This window comes from Colias eurytheme, chromosome 31 (assembly GCF_061535395.1).
Source record: "Colias eurytheme isolate Ceu_HAF_F1 chromosome 31, ilColEury1 Martin Lab GWU primary, whole genome shotgun sequence".
Taxonomy (NCBI): domain Eukaryota; kingdom Metazoa; phylum Arthropoda; class Insecta; order Lepidoptera; family Pieridae; genus Colias; species Colias eurytheme.
Window position 1 is genome coordinate 4762885 of NC_143010.1, and position 16667 is coordinate 4779551.

Sequence of the window (16667 nt, forward strand, 5' to 3'; positions counted from 1 at the left end):
GTTTGAATGAATGTAGAAATTTAAGATTTTAACGGATTTTAAACGCGATTTATTCATTACTAGCTTTCCGCCCGCGGCTTCGCCCGCTTTGTCTAAAACATAATAAATTATATACTAAAACCTTCCTCTTGAATCACTCTATCTATTAAAAAAACCGCATCAAAATCCGTTGCGTAGTTTTAAAGATTTAAGCATACAGAGGGACATAGGGACAGAGAAAGCGACTTTGTTTTATACTATGTAGTGACTAGCTGCGCTTCTTGGTTTCACCCGCGTGGCTCCGCTCCTGTCGGTCTTAGCGTGATGATATATTATAGCCTTCCTCGATAAATGGGCTATCTAATACCGAAAGAATCTTTCAAATCGGAATAGTAGTTCCTGAGATTAGCGCGTTCAAACAAACAAACTCTTCAGCTTTATAATATTAGTATAGATGTGTATCTAGAGTGTAAAGGATATTCGTTCATTAATACATTCGTTCGTTCAATAACTCATTCATTGATTCATTCGAGAATTCATTCAATATTCTTTGGAACAATAAATTCGTACTAATATTTTTTTAATATTTATTTTAGTCACCATTCGTTTATTCACATACTTAGATTTTTATCTATGTAGTTGTTCGATTAATAAAAAGTAAAGCATAATTTCATCTTATCTTTCATACATTTATAATTTTCATTCATTAAATAATATATAGAAAAATTATAACACCTGAAGCAATCGCAAGAGCCCACCACGATGATAAACTGGGTAATGTCAGTACTGCGATACCAGCAACAAGTATACTGAAATAATAGGAAAATGTTTTTTTAATTAAGCTATTGCATAGCTTCTATCGTGGGCCTTGAGCGCGGGGACCGAATCCAGAAATTGCGTAACGAAAAAACCTCACGCTCCCCACGGGGACGGGCGCGGAGGTGTGGCTTGAAGGCAAAGCATGCAATAGCTTTACCGCGGCAGTCCCCGAGTGACACACGTCTTTTTTTATTTGTATTTTAATTCACTTCGTCCGGATTTTATCTTTGTTTTGTTTTAAAGTTCTGGGGGGTAACCGGCATCTCTTATAGCAAGCTTATTATAACATTACTATGTCTTTTCGTACCGTGACACCCTTAACGCAAGCTTGTTGCAGCGTTAAACTGATTTTGTTTTTCTAGCAATTTTGATGACGTCACTCGTAATAGTTCACTCAATTATTGGGACCGGTGCGAACTGCGATCTATTTGACAATTTGACAGTTATCAGATAATAATAGAACTTTACATCGGCTTGTTCGAAGAAAAGGCTTCAAACCTTTTGATTTAAGAAGAATCGTGTACCTAAATAGTAAACAAGTGCGTAATCATCACGAGTCCCTATGAGATATGGGGGCATCATATGAACAATTTGAAAATACAATATAACCTACAGATTTATCTGTGTAAGTACCATACCCAATGCAAATCTATTTAAAAATACGTCTGTTTATGTACACATTCTCCACTTGTTATTTCTCTGTATAATAAAATGCAACTCTACAGTTTATTCCCTAAACATAAATTTTATCTAATACTTAATGTAAATCTATAAAAGATTGTTTATTATTTCTTCATGATTCAATATATTTCATCATGTTATTATTTACCTATATAGAATATAAGACTATAAAAGTAAATCTACACTCAAATACACTACCCATATTATACTTATGTAATCTGTTGTTAAGGATCTCATTTAATTTTGAGAAATAAAACCATTATTTATTTCCAGATTCTACAATCAATTCCGAGCACTAGGAATAAGATTACCCAGAGTAACCACATGGAAGCATTGATAGTATTCAAGAAGCCATAGTGCCAGCGCAACATGAATATATTTTTTTCAATAGGAAGCAATATCATACTTTAAATGTTTAAGTGCAATAAAAAACATTTATAAATCCAAAATCTTTATTTAGTCCTTTTTATTTATTTATTGACAAATCATTTGCTCCTTTACTTCTCTTGATATCATTTATATAAAAAAAAGTGATAAAACATGGAAGTATTCGAAATTAGATTCAATTCTATTTAGCTTAAATATTTATTAAAAACAATTAGGTAGATATATATAACTCAAATCCAAATTTGTAAGTAAATAGCATATTAAAAACACCCTTGATTAAAAAAAATTAAGTTTTATTAATTATAGTACCAGCCTTTAAAACTTAAAATGCAATTAACAAAAACTTTATATTTACATCACAATGAATAATTACTAAACTAATAGATTAATGGTATTTATATTTTTATTTTAAATTTAAATCAATTATTGTATTTGCACAATAAAGAGTAGATAAATAATTTAAAAACTTGCAGCACTTATGTATACTTTTAATTTCATTTTTATTAAACTTAAATGAAAACAATGTAGGTACTATATTAAGGTACAATTAAATTTTTACATTTTTAGATGTATGATACAAATATGAATATTTTAAGTGTAGACATGGTGGCGCCTCCCCCAACTTGAAGTTCTCACTACCACATGATCATCTCCCAAGCCGGTACTTCCTTGTTCAATGTTTGGGCAAGCCGGCAATCAACACAACTGTGAAAGATAAATTGGACTTAAACTGATTCTTTGTTGCTTTAAAATTTAATAAGTACATTTAATATGTTTACTTTTATTATTAAAGGGCTTGTCATGGTGTATGTAAACGTCTAAAAAGAAGTTTTTTAAACAATGTCGGTATGGTTTGTTAAATACCTTATTTGTTAATAATTTTTCAAGTATTTCAACGTTTTAGTTGTTTATCTTGCAATTCTTAATATTGTATTAAAAAAAACTTAAATGTGTAGGTACAATGCCTTAGAAAACTTTTAATATAAGTAGCTTCTAACCAAACATAGATAAGTAGGTTTGCTTATAAATTAATATAAATATTTACTTTTGACCAGCTGCTCTAGTTTTTGTGAACTCCCAAATCATTTGCACTTATACTTTCAGAGAATTCTATCAACTTCGTCTCAGCATAACTTTTAACTCGTTGGGAGTTATTTATGTACCTTTGTCTTTGTAACTTCAGGGTCAAGGAGCTTCGCGCACTCTGCACAATGTTCTGCTGCAAGTTAAATAAAAATTACTTCAATTAACAATAATCAAAACAGACGAAATCATGCAAAAACCAATACTTTATTCGTAAAAATATATCTGTGTTATCATAAATCGTCCAATGTTTTAGATATATTTATTACTCGTATATTATCTTACCTTGCTATTTCAATTGCTCTTTCATGCCTCTTTCATGCATTATTTAATGCATATTACTTATCTTTCGCAATTTTTCAATTTGATTTATCCAAATTTTAGATAATAATACGAGGACAGTGATTATGACATTTGGATTTTTGACGTTTAATTTTCAATCACCGCCATTTTTATAATAACAACCTTGTTTTGTTGAGTTCACAAAATAATCTTACTTTATTTTGGTACCGGGAGCCTTTTCAACATGATTACTATACGATTGCCTACAATGTCCAAAGAGCGAATGAATTCCGAAGTTTTGTCTATTTTTTTAAGATTAATGGCTTGGCTACGAGGCTTTTAGGCCAAGTCGTAATGATTTGTATCGAACATTAAACGTCAAAAATCAAAATGTCATGTCACTGTCCTAATAATTCATATTAATAACTAAAATTTCAGTTAAACATAAACTTAAATATGTGAATCTCATCTCTGGATAAATGAGAAAGTGCGAAAAAGCAATATTGAAATAGCAAGGTAAGATAAAGTACGAGTAAGGACGATTTATGATAACAGACTACAGAGATATATTTTTACGAATAAAGTTTTGGTTTTTGCATGATTTCGTCTGTTTTGATTATTGTTACTTAATTGAAGTAATTTTTATATAACTTACAGCAGAACATTGTGCAGAGTACGCGAAGCTCCCTGACCCCGAAATTACAAAGACAAAGATAGGTACATGAATAACTCCCAACGAGGTAAAAGTTATGATGAGACGAAGTTGATAGAATTCTCTGCTGAAAGTTTAAGTGCAAATGATTTGGGAGTTCACAAAAACTAGAGCAGCTGGTCAAAAGTAAATATTTATATTAATTTATAAGCAAACCTATCTATGTTTGGTTAGAAGCTACTTATATTAACAGTTTTGTAAGGAATTACCTGTGGGAATTACACACCTACACATTTAACTTTTTTTTAATACGATATTAAGAATTGCAAGATAAACAAAAGTATTTATTATTTAACAAACTATACTGACATTGTTTAAAAAAACATCTTAAATTACATACACCATGACAAGCCCTTTAATAATAAAAGTAAACATATTAAATGTACTTATTAAATGTTAAAGCAACAAAGAATCAGTTTAAATCCAATTTATCTTTCACAGTTGTGTTGATTGCAGGCTTGCCCAAACATTGAACAAGGAAAGGAAGTACCGGCTTGGGAGATGATCATGTGGTAGTGAGAACTTCAAGTTGGGGGAGGCGCCACCATGTCTACACTTAAAATATTCAAAGAAAATGTAAAAATTTAATTGTACCTTAATATAGTACCTACATTGTTTTCATTTTAACTTTTAAGTTTAATAAAAATGAAATTAAAAGTATACATAAGTACTGCAAGTTTTTGAATTATTTATCTACTCTATATTATGCAAATACAATAATTGACTTAAATTTAAAATAAAATTAATATAAATACCATTAAACTGTTAGTGTAGGAATTATTCATTGTGATGTAAATATAAAGTTTTTGTTTATTGCATTTTAAGTTTTAAAGGCTGGTATTATAAATAAGACTTTATTTTTTTAATCAAGGGTCTTTTTAATATGCTATTTACTTACAAATTTGGATTTGAGTAATATACCTAATTATTAATATTTAATCAAAATAGAATTGAATCTATTTTCAAATAATTCCATGTTTTATTACATTTTTTTATATATAAATGTTATCAAGAGTAGTAAAGGAGCAAATGTTTTGTCAATGAATAAATAAAAAGGACTAAATAAAGATTTTGGATTTATAAAATATGTTTTTAATTGCACTAATACATTTAAAGCATGATATTGCTTCCTATTGAAAAAAATATATTCATATGTTGCGCTGGCACTTTATAGCTTCTTGAATACTATCAATGCTTCCATGTGGTTACTCTGGGTAATCTTATCCCTAGTGCTCGGAATTGATTGTAGAATCTGGAAATAAATAATGGTATTATTTCTCAAAATTAAATGAGATCCCTAACATAAGTATAATATGGGTAGTGCATTTGAGTGTAGATTTACTTTTAAGTGTTTTATTATATAAATAATATAACATGAAAAAATAAATTGAATCAAGAAGAAATAATAAACAATCTTTTATAGATTTACATTAAGTAGGTATTAGATAAAAATGTTTAGAGAATAAGTAAGTAGGGTTGCATTTTATTATATAGAGAAATAACAAGTGGAGAATGTGTACATAAACAAACGTATTTTTAAATATACTCTTAAGATTTGCATTGGGTATGGTACTTACATTACTTTTATCTTACACAGATAAATCTGTAGGTTATAATTGTATTTTAAGATTGTTCATAATATGATGCCCCCATATCTCATAGAGACTCGTGATGATTGCGCACTTCGCAGTAATAAATTATTTACACGATTCTTCTTAAATCAAAAGGTTTGAAGCCTTTTCTTGGAACAACCCGATGTAGTTATGTTAATTTTGCATTTTTAATATAATAAATGTATTATCTTCTTTAAAAGCTTCATTTATTAAATAGATTTCCAACTACATACGTTTCACTTAAATTTGATGTGTATTCTTTTAATAATATTCAAAATAATGTTATAAAAGTTCCATATTTACAACTTCACTAAAATTGCTTAAAACTGTCATTATTGACATTATAACAAGAATGCTAAATGTCAAAGAGAGCGTGCCGGTTCCAATTTTTCGATTGACGTCTCGAAACCGTTCGAAACAGTCTTGTTGCAATTGGTTTCCATATGTTTTAGAAGGTCCCGGTGCCAAAAAAGTAAGATTATTTTGTGAACGCAACAAAACGTACCCATAATAAGACTGTTATTCTAAAGGTGCCGGTTACCCCCCTGCTCTTTTTATCAATATTAATTATTAGGCGGTGAGGTTAATATTAATCATTTTTCATATTATACTTTTCGTGGTACAGTAAATACAGCAAATATGTATATATCAGACTAGCAGTCCGCCCCGGCTTCGCACGTGGTACATATTTCGCAATAAAAGGTAGCCTATAATGTTCTTTCTGAGGGTCTAAAGATTATCTGCACCAAATTTCATCAAAATCGGTCCTGTAGTTTATGAGCCTATTCATTACAATCAAACAAACAAAGTTTTCCTCTTTATAATATTAGTGTAGATTATTTCGCACGATAATAAATAAACTCAATCCTAAGATATTTTATTAAAATCGAAGGATTTAACCGCTAGGTTTTTTAATATGACTATATAACAAATAGAAGGACCAAAAATTATCTTCTTATATATAAAAATGAATCGCAAAATGTGTTGGTAAGCGCATAACTCGAGAACGGCTGAACCGATTTCGATAATTCTTTTTTTATTATATTCCTTGAAGTACGAGGTTGGTTCTTATGTAGAGAAAACATAAACATGTACCACGGGCGAAGCCGGGGCGGACCGCTAGTAATAGATAAATAAAATAATTTGAATAAAAAAATTCGATTTATTACCTGATGATATACGCCTTTCGTCTACAAAACAGATGTAAGTCACAAAGCCAGCCGAGCCCCAGTCTGCCGCAGAGATCCAACACAGCACTGATTGCTACTAGACGACCTGAAATAAATGTAACAAGATTTTTAATTAATTAGGTTTATTGTTTTTTGAGTAATTATTTTGTAATGTATTAAAATATAAATTCGGATATCCATACTTTATTGGAAATAAAAAAAGAAAGAAATCTTTATAATCCATACTTTATTAATATTATAAATGCGAAAGTAACTCTGTCTGTCTGTTACTCAATCACGCCTAAACTATACTGAACCAATTTTCATGAAATTTGATATGGAGATATTTTGATATCCGAGAAAGGACATAGGCTACTTTTTATCCGGAGAAAATGACGCAATCCCGGAAATCCCACGGGAACGGGAACTATGCGGGTTTTTCTTTGAATGTGCGGGCGAAGCCGCGGGCGGAAACCTAGTATAAAATAAATGCAAAAGGATGTTCTATCGACCTTTCTTTTACGCAGTCTTTCTTTCATACTTACATACATTATTCATCTTGTATTAAATTTATTTGTAAAAGTCTATTATCACACTCGAAAGAATAACCTTACAATATCGAATTCATTAGTCAATCGTTCATTCATTCACTCATTCAAAAGTCCTAAATAACCTCTTTTAATATACGTTTTGAACACAGAACGACAACCTTATTTCTCCCTCACTCAGGAACTCCCTCACACACACAAAATGAAACCCCTTATTAATTATCCTTCAATCATTAACACACTCACTCACTAACTCACTCACTCACTCACTAACTCACCAGCGGCCGCCTTACTGTGTCCCGCGGCGACAGTATAAGCAGGTAGATAGTACAATGCGTACGGTGAACCGCATGACATAAGTGCTACGGAGGTACATAGCAGTCCGAACCGCCATGATTTTAGTAGGGACACGTCTAGATATCTGGAATAGAGTTAAAATTCATATTTTTAAAAGTGAATTGTGTTAAATGCAGTATAAATAACATTAAAAACAGTGGATAGTACAACAGATAACAATGATGATAATCAAAGAAACAGTGTATTTTCTCACTAAATATTTAGTAGTATATGGTAGTATTACATTTATTTCTATCGGTCTTTCGTTCATTTGTTCAATAATTCATATAAATACTTTGCCACAATTTATTTAAGATTTTTTTTAATATCACTAGCAAACCCGGCGAACTCCGTTTCGCCCCTAGAGACACCTTTTCTTTGCTATAAACCTCACGGAGCCCGAGACCTTTCCAACGAATGCAAAACCGTGGAAATCGGTTCGTGCGTTCTGGAGTTATAGCGTCAGGAAGGAAAACCCGACTTATTTTTATATAGTAGATTAAATTAACTAAACAAACTGAACTAAAAAATCTGTAGTCCACCAGACTAAACAAATTTTATTTGTCTTTAGAAAACTAATACTTGTCTTATTTTGCTCCTTCAATTTATGAAAGAAAGTATATTACTGGGACAGGGATTCGCCTGATGAATTTTAAAATTGACATGTGTTTCAAGTTCGATTGACAAATGTTTCAAGTCCGTATCGATTAATTTACAATCGATTTTTTTAAGCAGGTTACCTCTCTTCGAAGATAAAATTGATAGACGTCAAATGTTGCCTATTAAATTGGCTCGACTATATGTATATTATTTCCAAATAGCATTTCTAAAATTTGCCTATATCGCAGACGAAGCCAGAGCTATCAGCTATTTAATTACCTGGATATAGTCCCAACACATCCACTCTTAACTTCTTCTTCTACGTTCTCTTCTTTCTTCTCTTCTATGTCTTTCTTCACTTCCGGCTCCACTATTTTGTTGGGAATTATTCTACTTGGCAACGGCGGTTTTATGTATAGAGATCTGTAAAATATATTAATATAGTTTATACAGGGTGTCCCACTATTGGTAAGTATACTAAGCGCGAAGGGACTTTTAGTTTTACATACACTGATCAGGTAAAAAAATACTTAAACAACAAAATTACGTCAAAATTTTTTTGCTAAAATTTTTCTGAAAATCCGTGTTTTCTTCTCTAGCTTCGCGCAGCAAGCGTATACCGCTTCTCTAATGTGAGCATTTTGTCTATGAAAACATAATCTTAAACGATAGCTCACGTGCTGGTGGCAAAGTTGGGCGGGTTGCTTGTTATGAGTAATTATGGGCACACCCATAACTGTGTTGTATAACTTGAGTTTTAAGAATTCATCTTTTTGAAAATCGGGAATTTTTCATTTTTTATTCACTATTTTCATTCATTATTTCACTTTACTTTCCCTGCAGGGCCCATCGAAAATTTCCACTCTGTATACAAACCTGCTAAGCTTTCGTCGACTGGCTTTATAAACACAAGTACTGTCAGTGGATAGATCTTCAACGGAATGCAAGATGGACGACGAGCGTGTTGGTCGTAAACGGAGACGGGCCACTTCACGAGGTAATCCTGAAATTATATTACAATAAAATATATGGTATTACCACAAAACAATTTAAACACAGTCTAACTTTAAAGTACTTTCGATATCAGTTTAAAGTTTTTCAATATCGCCCCCCTAGACAAATGGCTTTCTATTAGCGTAAAGTTCGATAGAATAGATTATGAATATATGAGATTGACGTAATCAATCGTCGTCGTCGTCGTAATCAAACGTCAATCTCATACATTCATTATCTATTCTATCGAACTTTACGCTAATAGAAAGCCACTTGTCTAGGGGAGCTGTAATAGTTTCGAAATTATAGCCTGTGCACACTTAACGATTACACCAAAGAGTAAAGTAATACATACGGGATTACACGGTCCTGTATATTACACTTACCAACTACCCCCAAAACGTCTAAGCCCTCGGAATCTTCGGAGTCAGACATTTGACATGGTAATGGCGGTCGAGCAACCTGAAACAGAAATAAAAAGCTATAAAATAAATAAATGAGAGCAAAAATGTTTATAATTTATATTATTATTTCTCTGTAAGTGATTCAAATGTAATCTTTTTGAGAAATAAATGTCTTAAACCGTAAATATTTCAGGCCAATTTTCGCAAACGGAACGATCTGATCCCATACTAAGCTTTCGCTTGTGTTATGGAAACCTGCAGATGGCTGATAAACATACATATATATAATTTTAAATTTATAATCTTAGGTATAATATATGTATAGATAATTAACACCCAGACACAGAGCAAACATTAATGTTCATCACACAAATATTTGCCCCGGGTGGGAATCGAACCACTGGCTTAAAAAAAAAGTGTGTCACTCGGGGACTGCCGCGGTAAAGCTATTGCATGCTATGCCTTCAAGCCACACCTCCGCCCGTCCCCGTGGGGAGCGTGAGGTTTTTTCGTTACGGGATTTCTGGATTCGGTCCCCGCGCTCAAGGCCCGCGATAAAAGCTATGCAATAGCTTAATAATATTAAAACATTACGTTATTTTAAGAATGTCTATTAGCAAAGAAAAATGACAGCATAAATAGATGGTTAAACTTATAATAAAAGCTTTTTTTTTATTGTCGATAGGGAAGCGCTTGACCACAATCTCACCTGATGATTTGGTCTATGCTGGAACGCGCTTCCCTAGAAGGTACCTGTTCACTTTACGCTTGAAGACCCCCATATTGTAGATATTTTTCTTTTCTAGATTATTTTTCTTTTCATTCTTTCAGTGTTAAATAACAATACCTCAATTAAGCTAGGATGTATAATCTCCGTCAGCAAGTTTGTCCGTTTGTCCTCATTTATCATGGCGTTCTTTTGGTTAAGCGTCAACTCTGGTTCGGGTTGGAATAAGTTCTGTAGTCTGTTGTCTTTGAGTGGGACTGCTTTACCTGAAAATCGAAATTTTATTATTTTTCGCGAGTTTGTTATCAATACAGTTGACAACACAAGTTTGTTACTGACGGAATTCAAATTGTTCAAGCATATAAGTTAGTATAAAAAAGGAAAAAAACAAAAGAAACAACGACCAAAAACTAACCACGCTGTCAGAAAAAAATTGTCCTAAAAACAGCATGTACACTGTACAGGCTAGCATCCTGTACCTTTAAAAAAACACACATAAACACAATATATTGAACACCCTGTGTAATAAAAAAAATTACTACGACTTAACCATCTTGTATAGTTAAGTAGGTATCCTAAAAAATTTAATAATTATATACAGTCATACGATACAGTTTCATACGGCACACCCGCATTCTCTTATACACCTAAAATTTATACATATTTTTTTCTCTTACTTTCTATTGTAACCAATTTTAATTTTAATTTATAATTGAGTACTTGCTAAGAGGCTTTTTGTGAATTTATTTCAAGCTGTTTCTCCTAAACACAGGTTGCCCAGTAACCTAGCTAGGGAAACATTGGCTTGTATAAATTGTTTTAGTAGCCTTTTTATATTTATATATTTTTGCATGAATATTAATTGTACATTGTAATAAATTGTAATTGTAATACCAAATATTTAACACCCTGTATATATTGAGGTATTATTACTACGTATAGAGAGGGCACCACGAACAAAATATGATGGCGGCGCGGGGCGGCTAGTGAGTCATACACTTTGTAGATATTCTGCCTAATAAATATTGTTTATCTTATTAAAAAAATATCAATAAAATTGTTCATCAACAAAAATAAATTGGTTTGAGACGATTGACTCTAACTCGTGTTACAAATAGTGTAGTAGAGATGCCCTCTCTAGTACGTAGTACATAGTAACTCAATGCCTGTATAACCAATTTATAACAAAACACCCTATACACTCACCGTCCTGCACATCGTGCAGCAGCGTGGTGCTCTCCGTGGTGGTGGGGGGAGGTACAGCGTGGCCATAGTACTTACCATACATACTTATATATAAAAAAACATATAAAGATACTAAAAAGCTGAGCACACGTGTCAGAAGTGAAACTACTTTGAGCAGATTCAAAGCTACCAAAATCGTCACCTTACTCCATGGCGTGACGGTATTGCCATGACGCGAAATAGGTGTTACTTAAAAAAATCACACTAAAAAACTGACCACGCTGTATAACAAAAAAAAGGATGTCCATTAAAACACTAAAATCATCCTAAAAAAATCACACCAAATATATTTGACACCCTGTATTACAGAAACAACAAAAATATCATGCTATAAATCTAAAAAAATATCACTGAATTCTCATCCTCATCCTCATCCTCATCCCCATCCTCATCCTCATCCCCATCTTCACCCAAACTCACCGTCCTGCACGTCGTGCAGCAGCGTGGTGCTCTCCGTGGTGGTGGTGGGGGGCGTGGTAGCACGCGGCACTGGCGGCGGCCGGTACAGTGTGGCCGCCACGCACACGTGGAGCATGCCTCCGCCTGGATACGATAAATCTATACTAATCTATACTAATATTATAAAGCTGAAGAGTTTGTTTGAACGCGCTAATCTCAGGAACTACTGGTCCGATTTGAAAAATTATTTCGGTGTTAGATAGCACTATTATCGAGGAAGGCTATAGGCTATATATCATCACGCTAAGACCAACAGGAGCGGAGCAATGCGGGTGAAACCGCGCGGAACAGCTAGTAAATAGATAAATACACACATCAACAAAGTCTAGGCAAAGTGCAAATTATAGTCAAAATTTATAGTTTTCCTTATAATCCTAATTTTTAACATTTTTCATGAAAATTAAAAAAAAATTGGTTGTTTGTAAAGTAGGTTTACGATCGAGATGTTTACGTGATAACATAATGCAGTGGCAGCGCTCGAGATGAGACGGGAGATCGGTCCGTCTCTCTCTCGTTATACCTGCGATCGCGCTCGTGAGGTTTTGGTGTGACACAAGTTTCTGAACATGTCACCCGACTAAAACGATTTTAAAAACGTTATCACTTATCACGTTAAAAAAATGTGTGCGTGTACTAGTTAGTGTACACACGTAAGAAGTGAAACTTCTTTATGAGCTTATTTTTCAAAAAATAATTTACTATATGCAACTTTACAGAAATACGTCACGCGTGGTAGGGATAAGAAAAAGATAGCGCGTAACGGAAAAATGTCACGCGTAACGAAAAAATGTTACACTAAATTTTTTTCCAGCCCCGATAAAGAAGTTTCACTTCAATAAAAACAATATAAAATTAACAGTTTCCTTCGATTAAGGCTTATGCAGATTAGAGCGGTATCCGCTATCGCTCTAGTTTGAATAGGTCTTTAATAAATATCGACACATCCTACAAACATACGTAGTATAGGACGTGTCGATATTACTAGTGTTCGTTATTACAGCATCTTATTCTGAATATTGTACAATAAATATTAAATTACAATTCATGTTTTATCATTTCAAAAACTTATGGATATATTCAAAGTTGAAAAAAGGTGAATTTAGACCATTGAGATATACATATGGAGACGACACCGCCTACATCACTTATGTTCCGCTCAACATACGCCATATGGCGTAACTGCACGCTCATTTTTTATTTGTTTTAAAGTGAAACGCATCAAATATGCCTTCGTGTGTGTTACGATATTGCACAAATAATACAAATAATACGGAAAAGTGCAAAGGAATAACTTTCATTGGTAAGTACCTAACTAGATAATAATTTTTAAAACCTAGTTAGAGAAAAAAAATGGCGCACAGATTTTGTTCGTGGTGTCTCCTCCATACGTAGTACTATTATCTCAATGATTTAGACCGTAATCGTATACCTGCAAATTCAGGTTTTTTTGTTTATTTTAATAATGAAGTACTTTCTTGTTATAAATAAGTATTAATAATTAATATGTTGTCAATTTTTTATTGGAATGAAGTTCATTATCGCGCATTACGAAAGGGGGCTAGACGGAATTAAGACCAAAAGTTGTTATGACACTTTTTGCTAACTGTACGGCGCGTAACTGTGCGCATGTTTCTCAGTCTGTCTCTCTCTCTCTCCCTCATAGAACTTCGTTCCATCTCTCTCAACTTTATTTTTATTTAAATGATTTGTTATTTTTATTATAGCATTTAAAAAAGAACATAAAAACAATAATTTGAATAGACTTACCCAATAGCAACACAGTTCCATGCAAACCGTACATATCAACTAATTTCTCAATCAGCATCGGAAAAACGAAGCTACCAGCTGCCGTCCCGCTCACACATATACCATTCGCCAATGCTCTGAAAGAGACAACATAATTGCTTGCGTCAAAGTATCAGATGCAAATTTTTAAAAATATAGAAGTCAATTCTTTTCAAAAATATGATGATGATCAATTCTTATTTCAAAAAAAATGTTTTTTTTTTTAATATTAAAGCTTATGCGAAAGGTAGATTTTACGCGCCAAATAATATCTCATCCTATTTTTTTTAATTCAATCGAAGAGGATGCATTATGAATATTTTTAAAATTGAATAAGTACAATGAAAAGTTATTTTTTATAAAGACTATTCGTATAGTCTTTCCTTACGATAATTCGTTGGTTATATGAATTCTTACCGGTGTTTGTCGAAATATTGTGATACGATCACAATGCCCGGGGTAGTAGAGAGGCCGCCACCAATACCTGAAAAAATATTTATTCAATTTAAATTTATACGTTATTACAAATAGGTAAGACTTATTTTCCAACAACAAGTTACAAGTATGTGATGAATAAAATATTAGAACCAATTCAGAAATCAGAGACAGATTAAAAAAATGATTTTTTGCTAACGTCAAAGTTGTCATAAAAGTTTTAATTTTCAAATTCAAAACAATATTTGATGACGTAGGCAAAAGTTTTTATGATTAAGAAAAAAGAGCATGTGTGCCGAGCACACGTGTCAGAAGTGAAACTTCAAGATATCAAAATAGCCGCTTTACTCCATGCCGTGACGGTATTGCCATGACGCGACCTTGAAATTTTACTCTCAACGCGCTTATAGAACGTTGACTTCAATTAGAACAGATTCTGAAATGAACTGATTTAAAATAATTATTTTTTCATAACGTCAAAGTTTTCATAAAAAGCTTTAGCACAAAACAATTTAAACACAGTCTAACTTTAAGCCAGGGATCTGTCACTTTAATAATTGTCTATGTGAAATACGACAAAACCAGAAAGAGAACCCGCGCTTAAAATCAAACCCTGTCTAAAGTTTTTTGTGGTAAGACAGTTTAACGCACACATCATCAAATATTTTTTTTTTATTTTGAATGCAACATTTGATAAGTAGTTAGGTAAAAGTTTTTGCCAATCGCTAATGCATAATTATTATTGACCGCCTCCTTGGTACAGTGTTTGACGCGTGAGCGTAGAACCGAGGGGTCCTGGGTTCGATTCCCGGTGGAGACGAAGAAAAAAAAATGTCTCGGTCTGGCAGGACACAGAAGACTGATCACCTACTTGTCCCTAAAGAAAAATCGATCAGTGAAACAGATGTATGAATAATACATCTGCCCCTTACCCCACTTGGGGACATGGGACTTCTCACTTCACTTATGCAAAATTATAAAAAAAAGCCGGGTTGCACTGGGGGAGTGCCGGCAGAAGTGAAAACTCGATTATTAACGTTGAGCATGTTTGATATTTTGGAATGGTATCCGTCTTACGCTTTTTCGATCAGGTCACGTGTCCTGACGCGAGTTTAACATTTTATACCCATTACAGAAAAAGTGCTCAACGCCGCTAAAGAAGTTTTCACTTCAAAAAAACTCACCAGTCATAACTCCAAAACTCAACAACAAATGCAACAACCCAGTACTGAAATACGACAGCGCCAGACCGGTAGCACAGAACAGTCCACCAATGAACACGACCAGACGACATGAGTATTTCTCGCAGAGGGCTGATGATAGAGGCGCTGGAATAAAAACATATAATTTAACTAGTTTTCCGCCCGCGGCTTCGCCCGCTTTGTCTAAAACCTAATAAATTATATACTAAAACCTTCCTCTTGAATCACTCTATCTATTACAAAAAACCGCATCAAAGTCCATTGCGTAGTTTTAAAGATTTAAGCATACATAGGGACAGAAAAAGCGACTTTGTTTTATACTATGTAGTGAAGAAATCAAATTGAAATATTGTAAGACTGATTAGCGAAGCATTATAGTGCTCTACAATCGATAATTTGTTTTGTCTTGGTTCGTGGCGTGATATTTTACAGGAAAAGATAGTTAATAAAATTTCCATTTCCCTATCCATTTGTTTTATTTATTATCTTCTAATAGCGATTCCACAGTCAGTCGAAACTGCTTAAAAATTTTCTACTTCCTTCCTTCGAGGTTCCACGTATACAGCTATAATGGCGCCGTTTCATTAGTCGTTAACTCGTTCGGTATACAGCATACGGGGAGTCCCCGCAGGCGAGATAACAACCAATGAAAACAAGTTCCCCGCATGCTTAATACCGACCGTGATATCGACCAATGAAATTCATCGGTCAATATACAGCTTGGTTAATGGAGGTTCTCCCTACACCCCGCATGCGGGCCCTATCGACTAATGAAAACGGTTCCCCGAATGCTGGCCCTGTGGCACGCGTTCCAGAAATCTCTCGCACCCCGCATGCGGGCTCTATCTACTAATGAAACGGCGCCATAAGAAATAAAAAAGTACCTACCTTTTTACTTATAATAATATGATGATCCTTCCTATTATTAATATGATGATCCTATGAATAATATGATGATCCTTCCTATTATTGATATCCTTACACCTGTAATAACTTTCATATTTAACTCTTCCATCTCCTCTGGCATATTTCCGGATGCCTGGAAAAATGCAGACGTTCTACCCTTACCTAAAAAAATCCATCCTGCATCCTTTTCCGATTATCGTCCAATCTCCATCCTCCCTTTCTTATCCAAAGCACTGGAACGTTTAGTCCACGAACAGTTAACCCGTTTCCTCAACAAAAACTCCATCTTAAATCCTTGTCAA

At 33.4% G+C, this 16667-nt stretch overlaps 1 protein-coding gene and 1 long non-coding RNA gene across 2 annotated transcripts in view; both read right to left on the reverse strand.

Moving 5' to 3' along the window:
- Nucleotides 1-16667, reverse strand: part of LOC149895580 (monocarboxylate transporter 12-like) — a 32736-nt gene that overhangs the window by 1985 nt on the left and 14084 nt on the right. Inside the window, exons 6-16 of the mRNA XM_090118932.1 lie at nt 15442-15585; nt 14240-14306; nt 13805-13920; nt 11999-12121; nt 10454-10599; nt 9589-9664; nt 9086-9212; nt 8489-8632; nt 7552-7694; nt 6726-6831; nt 715-788 (exon numbers count right to left, since the gene is read on the reverse strand). Of these exons, the coding sequence (XP_089975058.1) occupies nt 715-788; nt 6726-6831; nt 7552-7694; nt 8489-8632; nt 9086-9212; nt 9589-9664; nt 10454-10599; nt 11999-12121; nt 13805-13920; nt 14240-14306; nt 15442-15585 (1266 nt within the window). The remainder of the gene's footprint in view (nt 1-714; nt 789-6725; nt 6832-7551; nt 7695-8488; nt 8633-9085; nt 9213-9588; nt 9665-10453; nt 10600-11998; nt 12122-13804; nt 13921-14239; nt 14307-15441; nt 15586-16667) is intronic.
- On the reverse strand, nt 2267-3699 carry LOC149895581 (uncharacterized). Its single transcript, XR_016458481.1, has 3 exons — nt 3235-3699; nt 2912-3085; nt 2267-2571 (listed from the first exon to the last, which is right to left on the reverse strand). It is a non-coding gene; the product is annotated as an uncharacterized LOC149895581 (long non-coding RNA).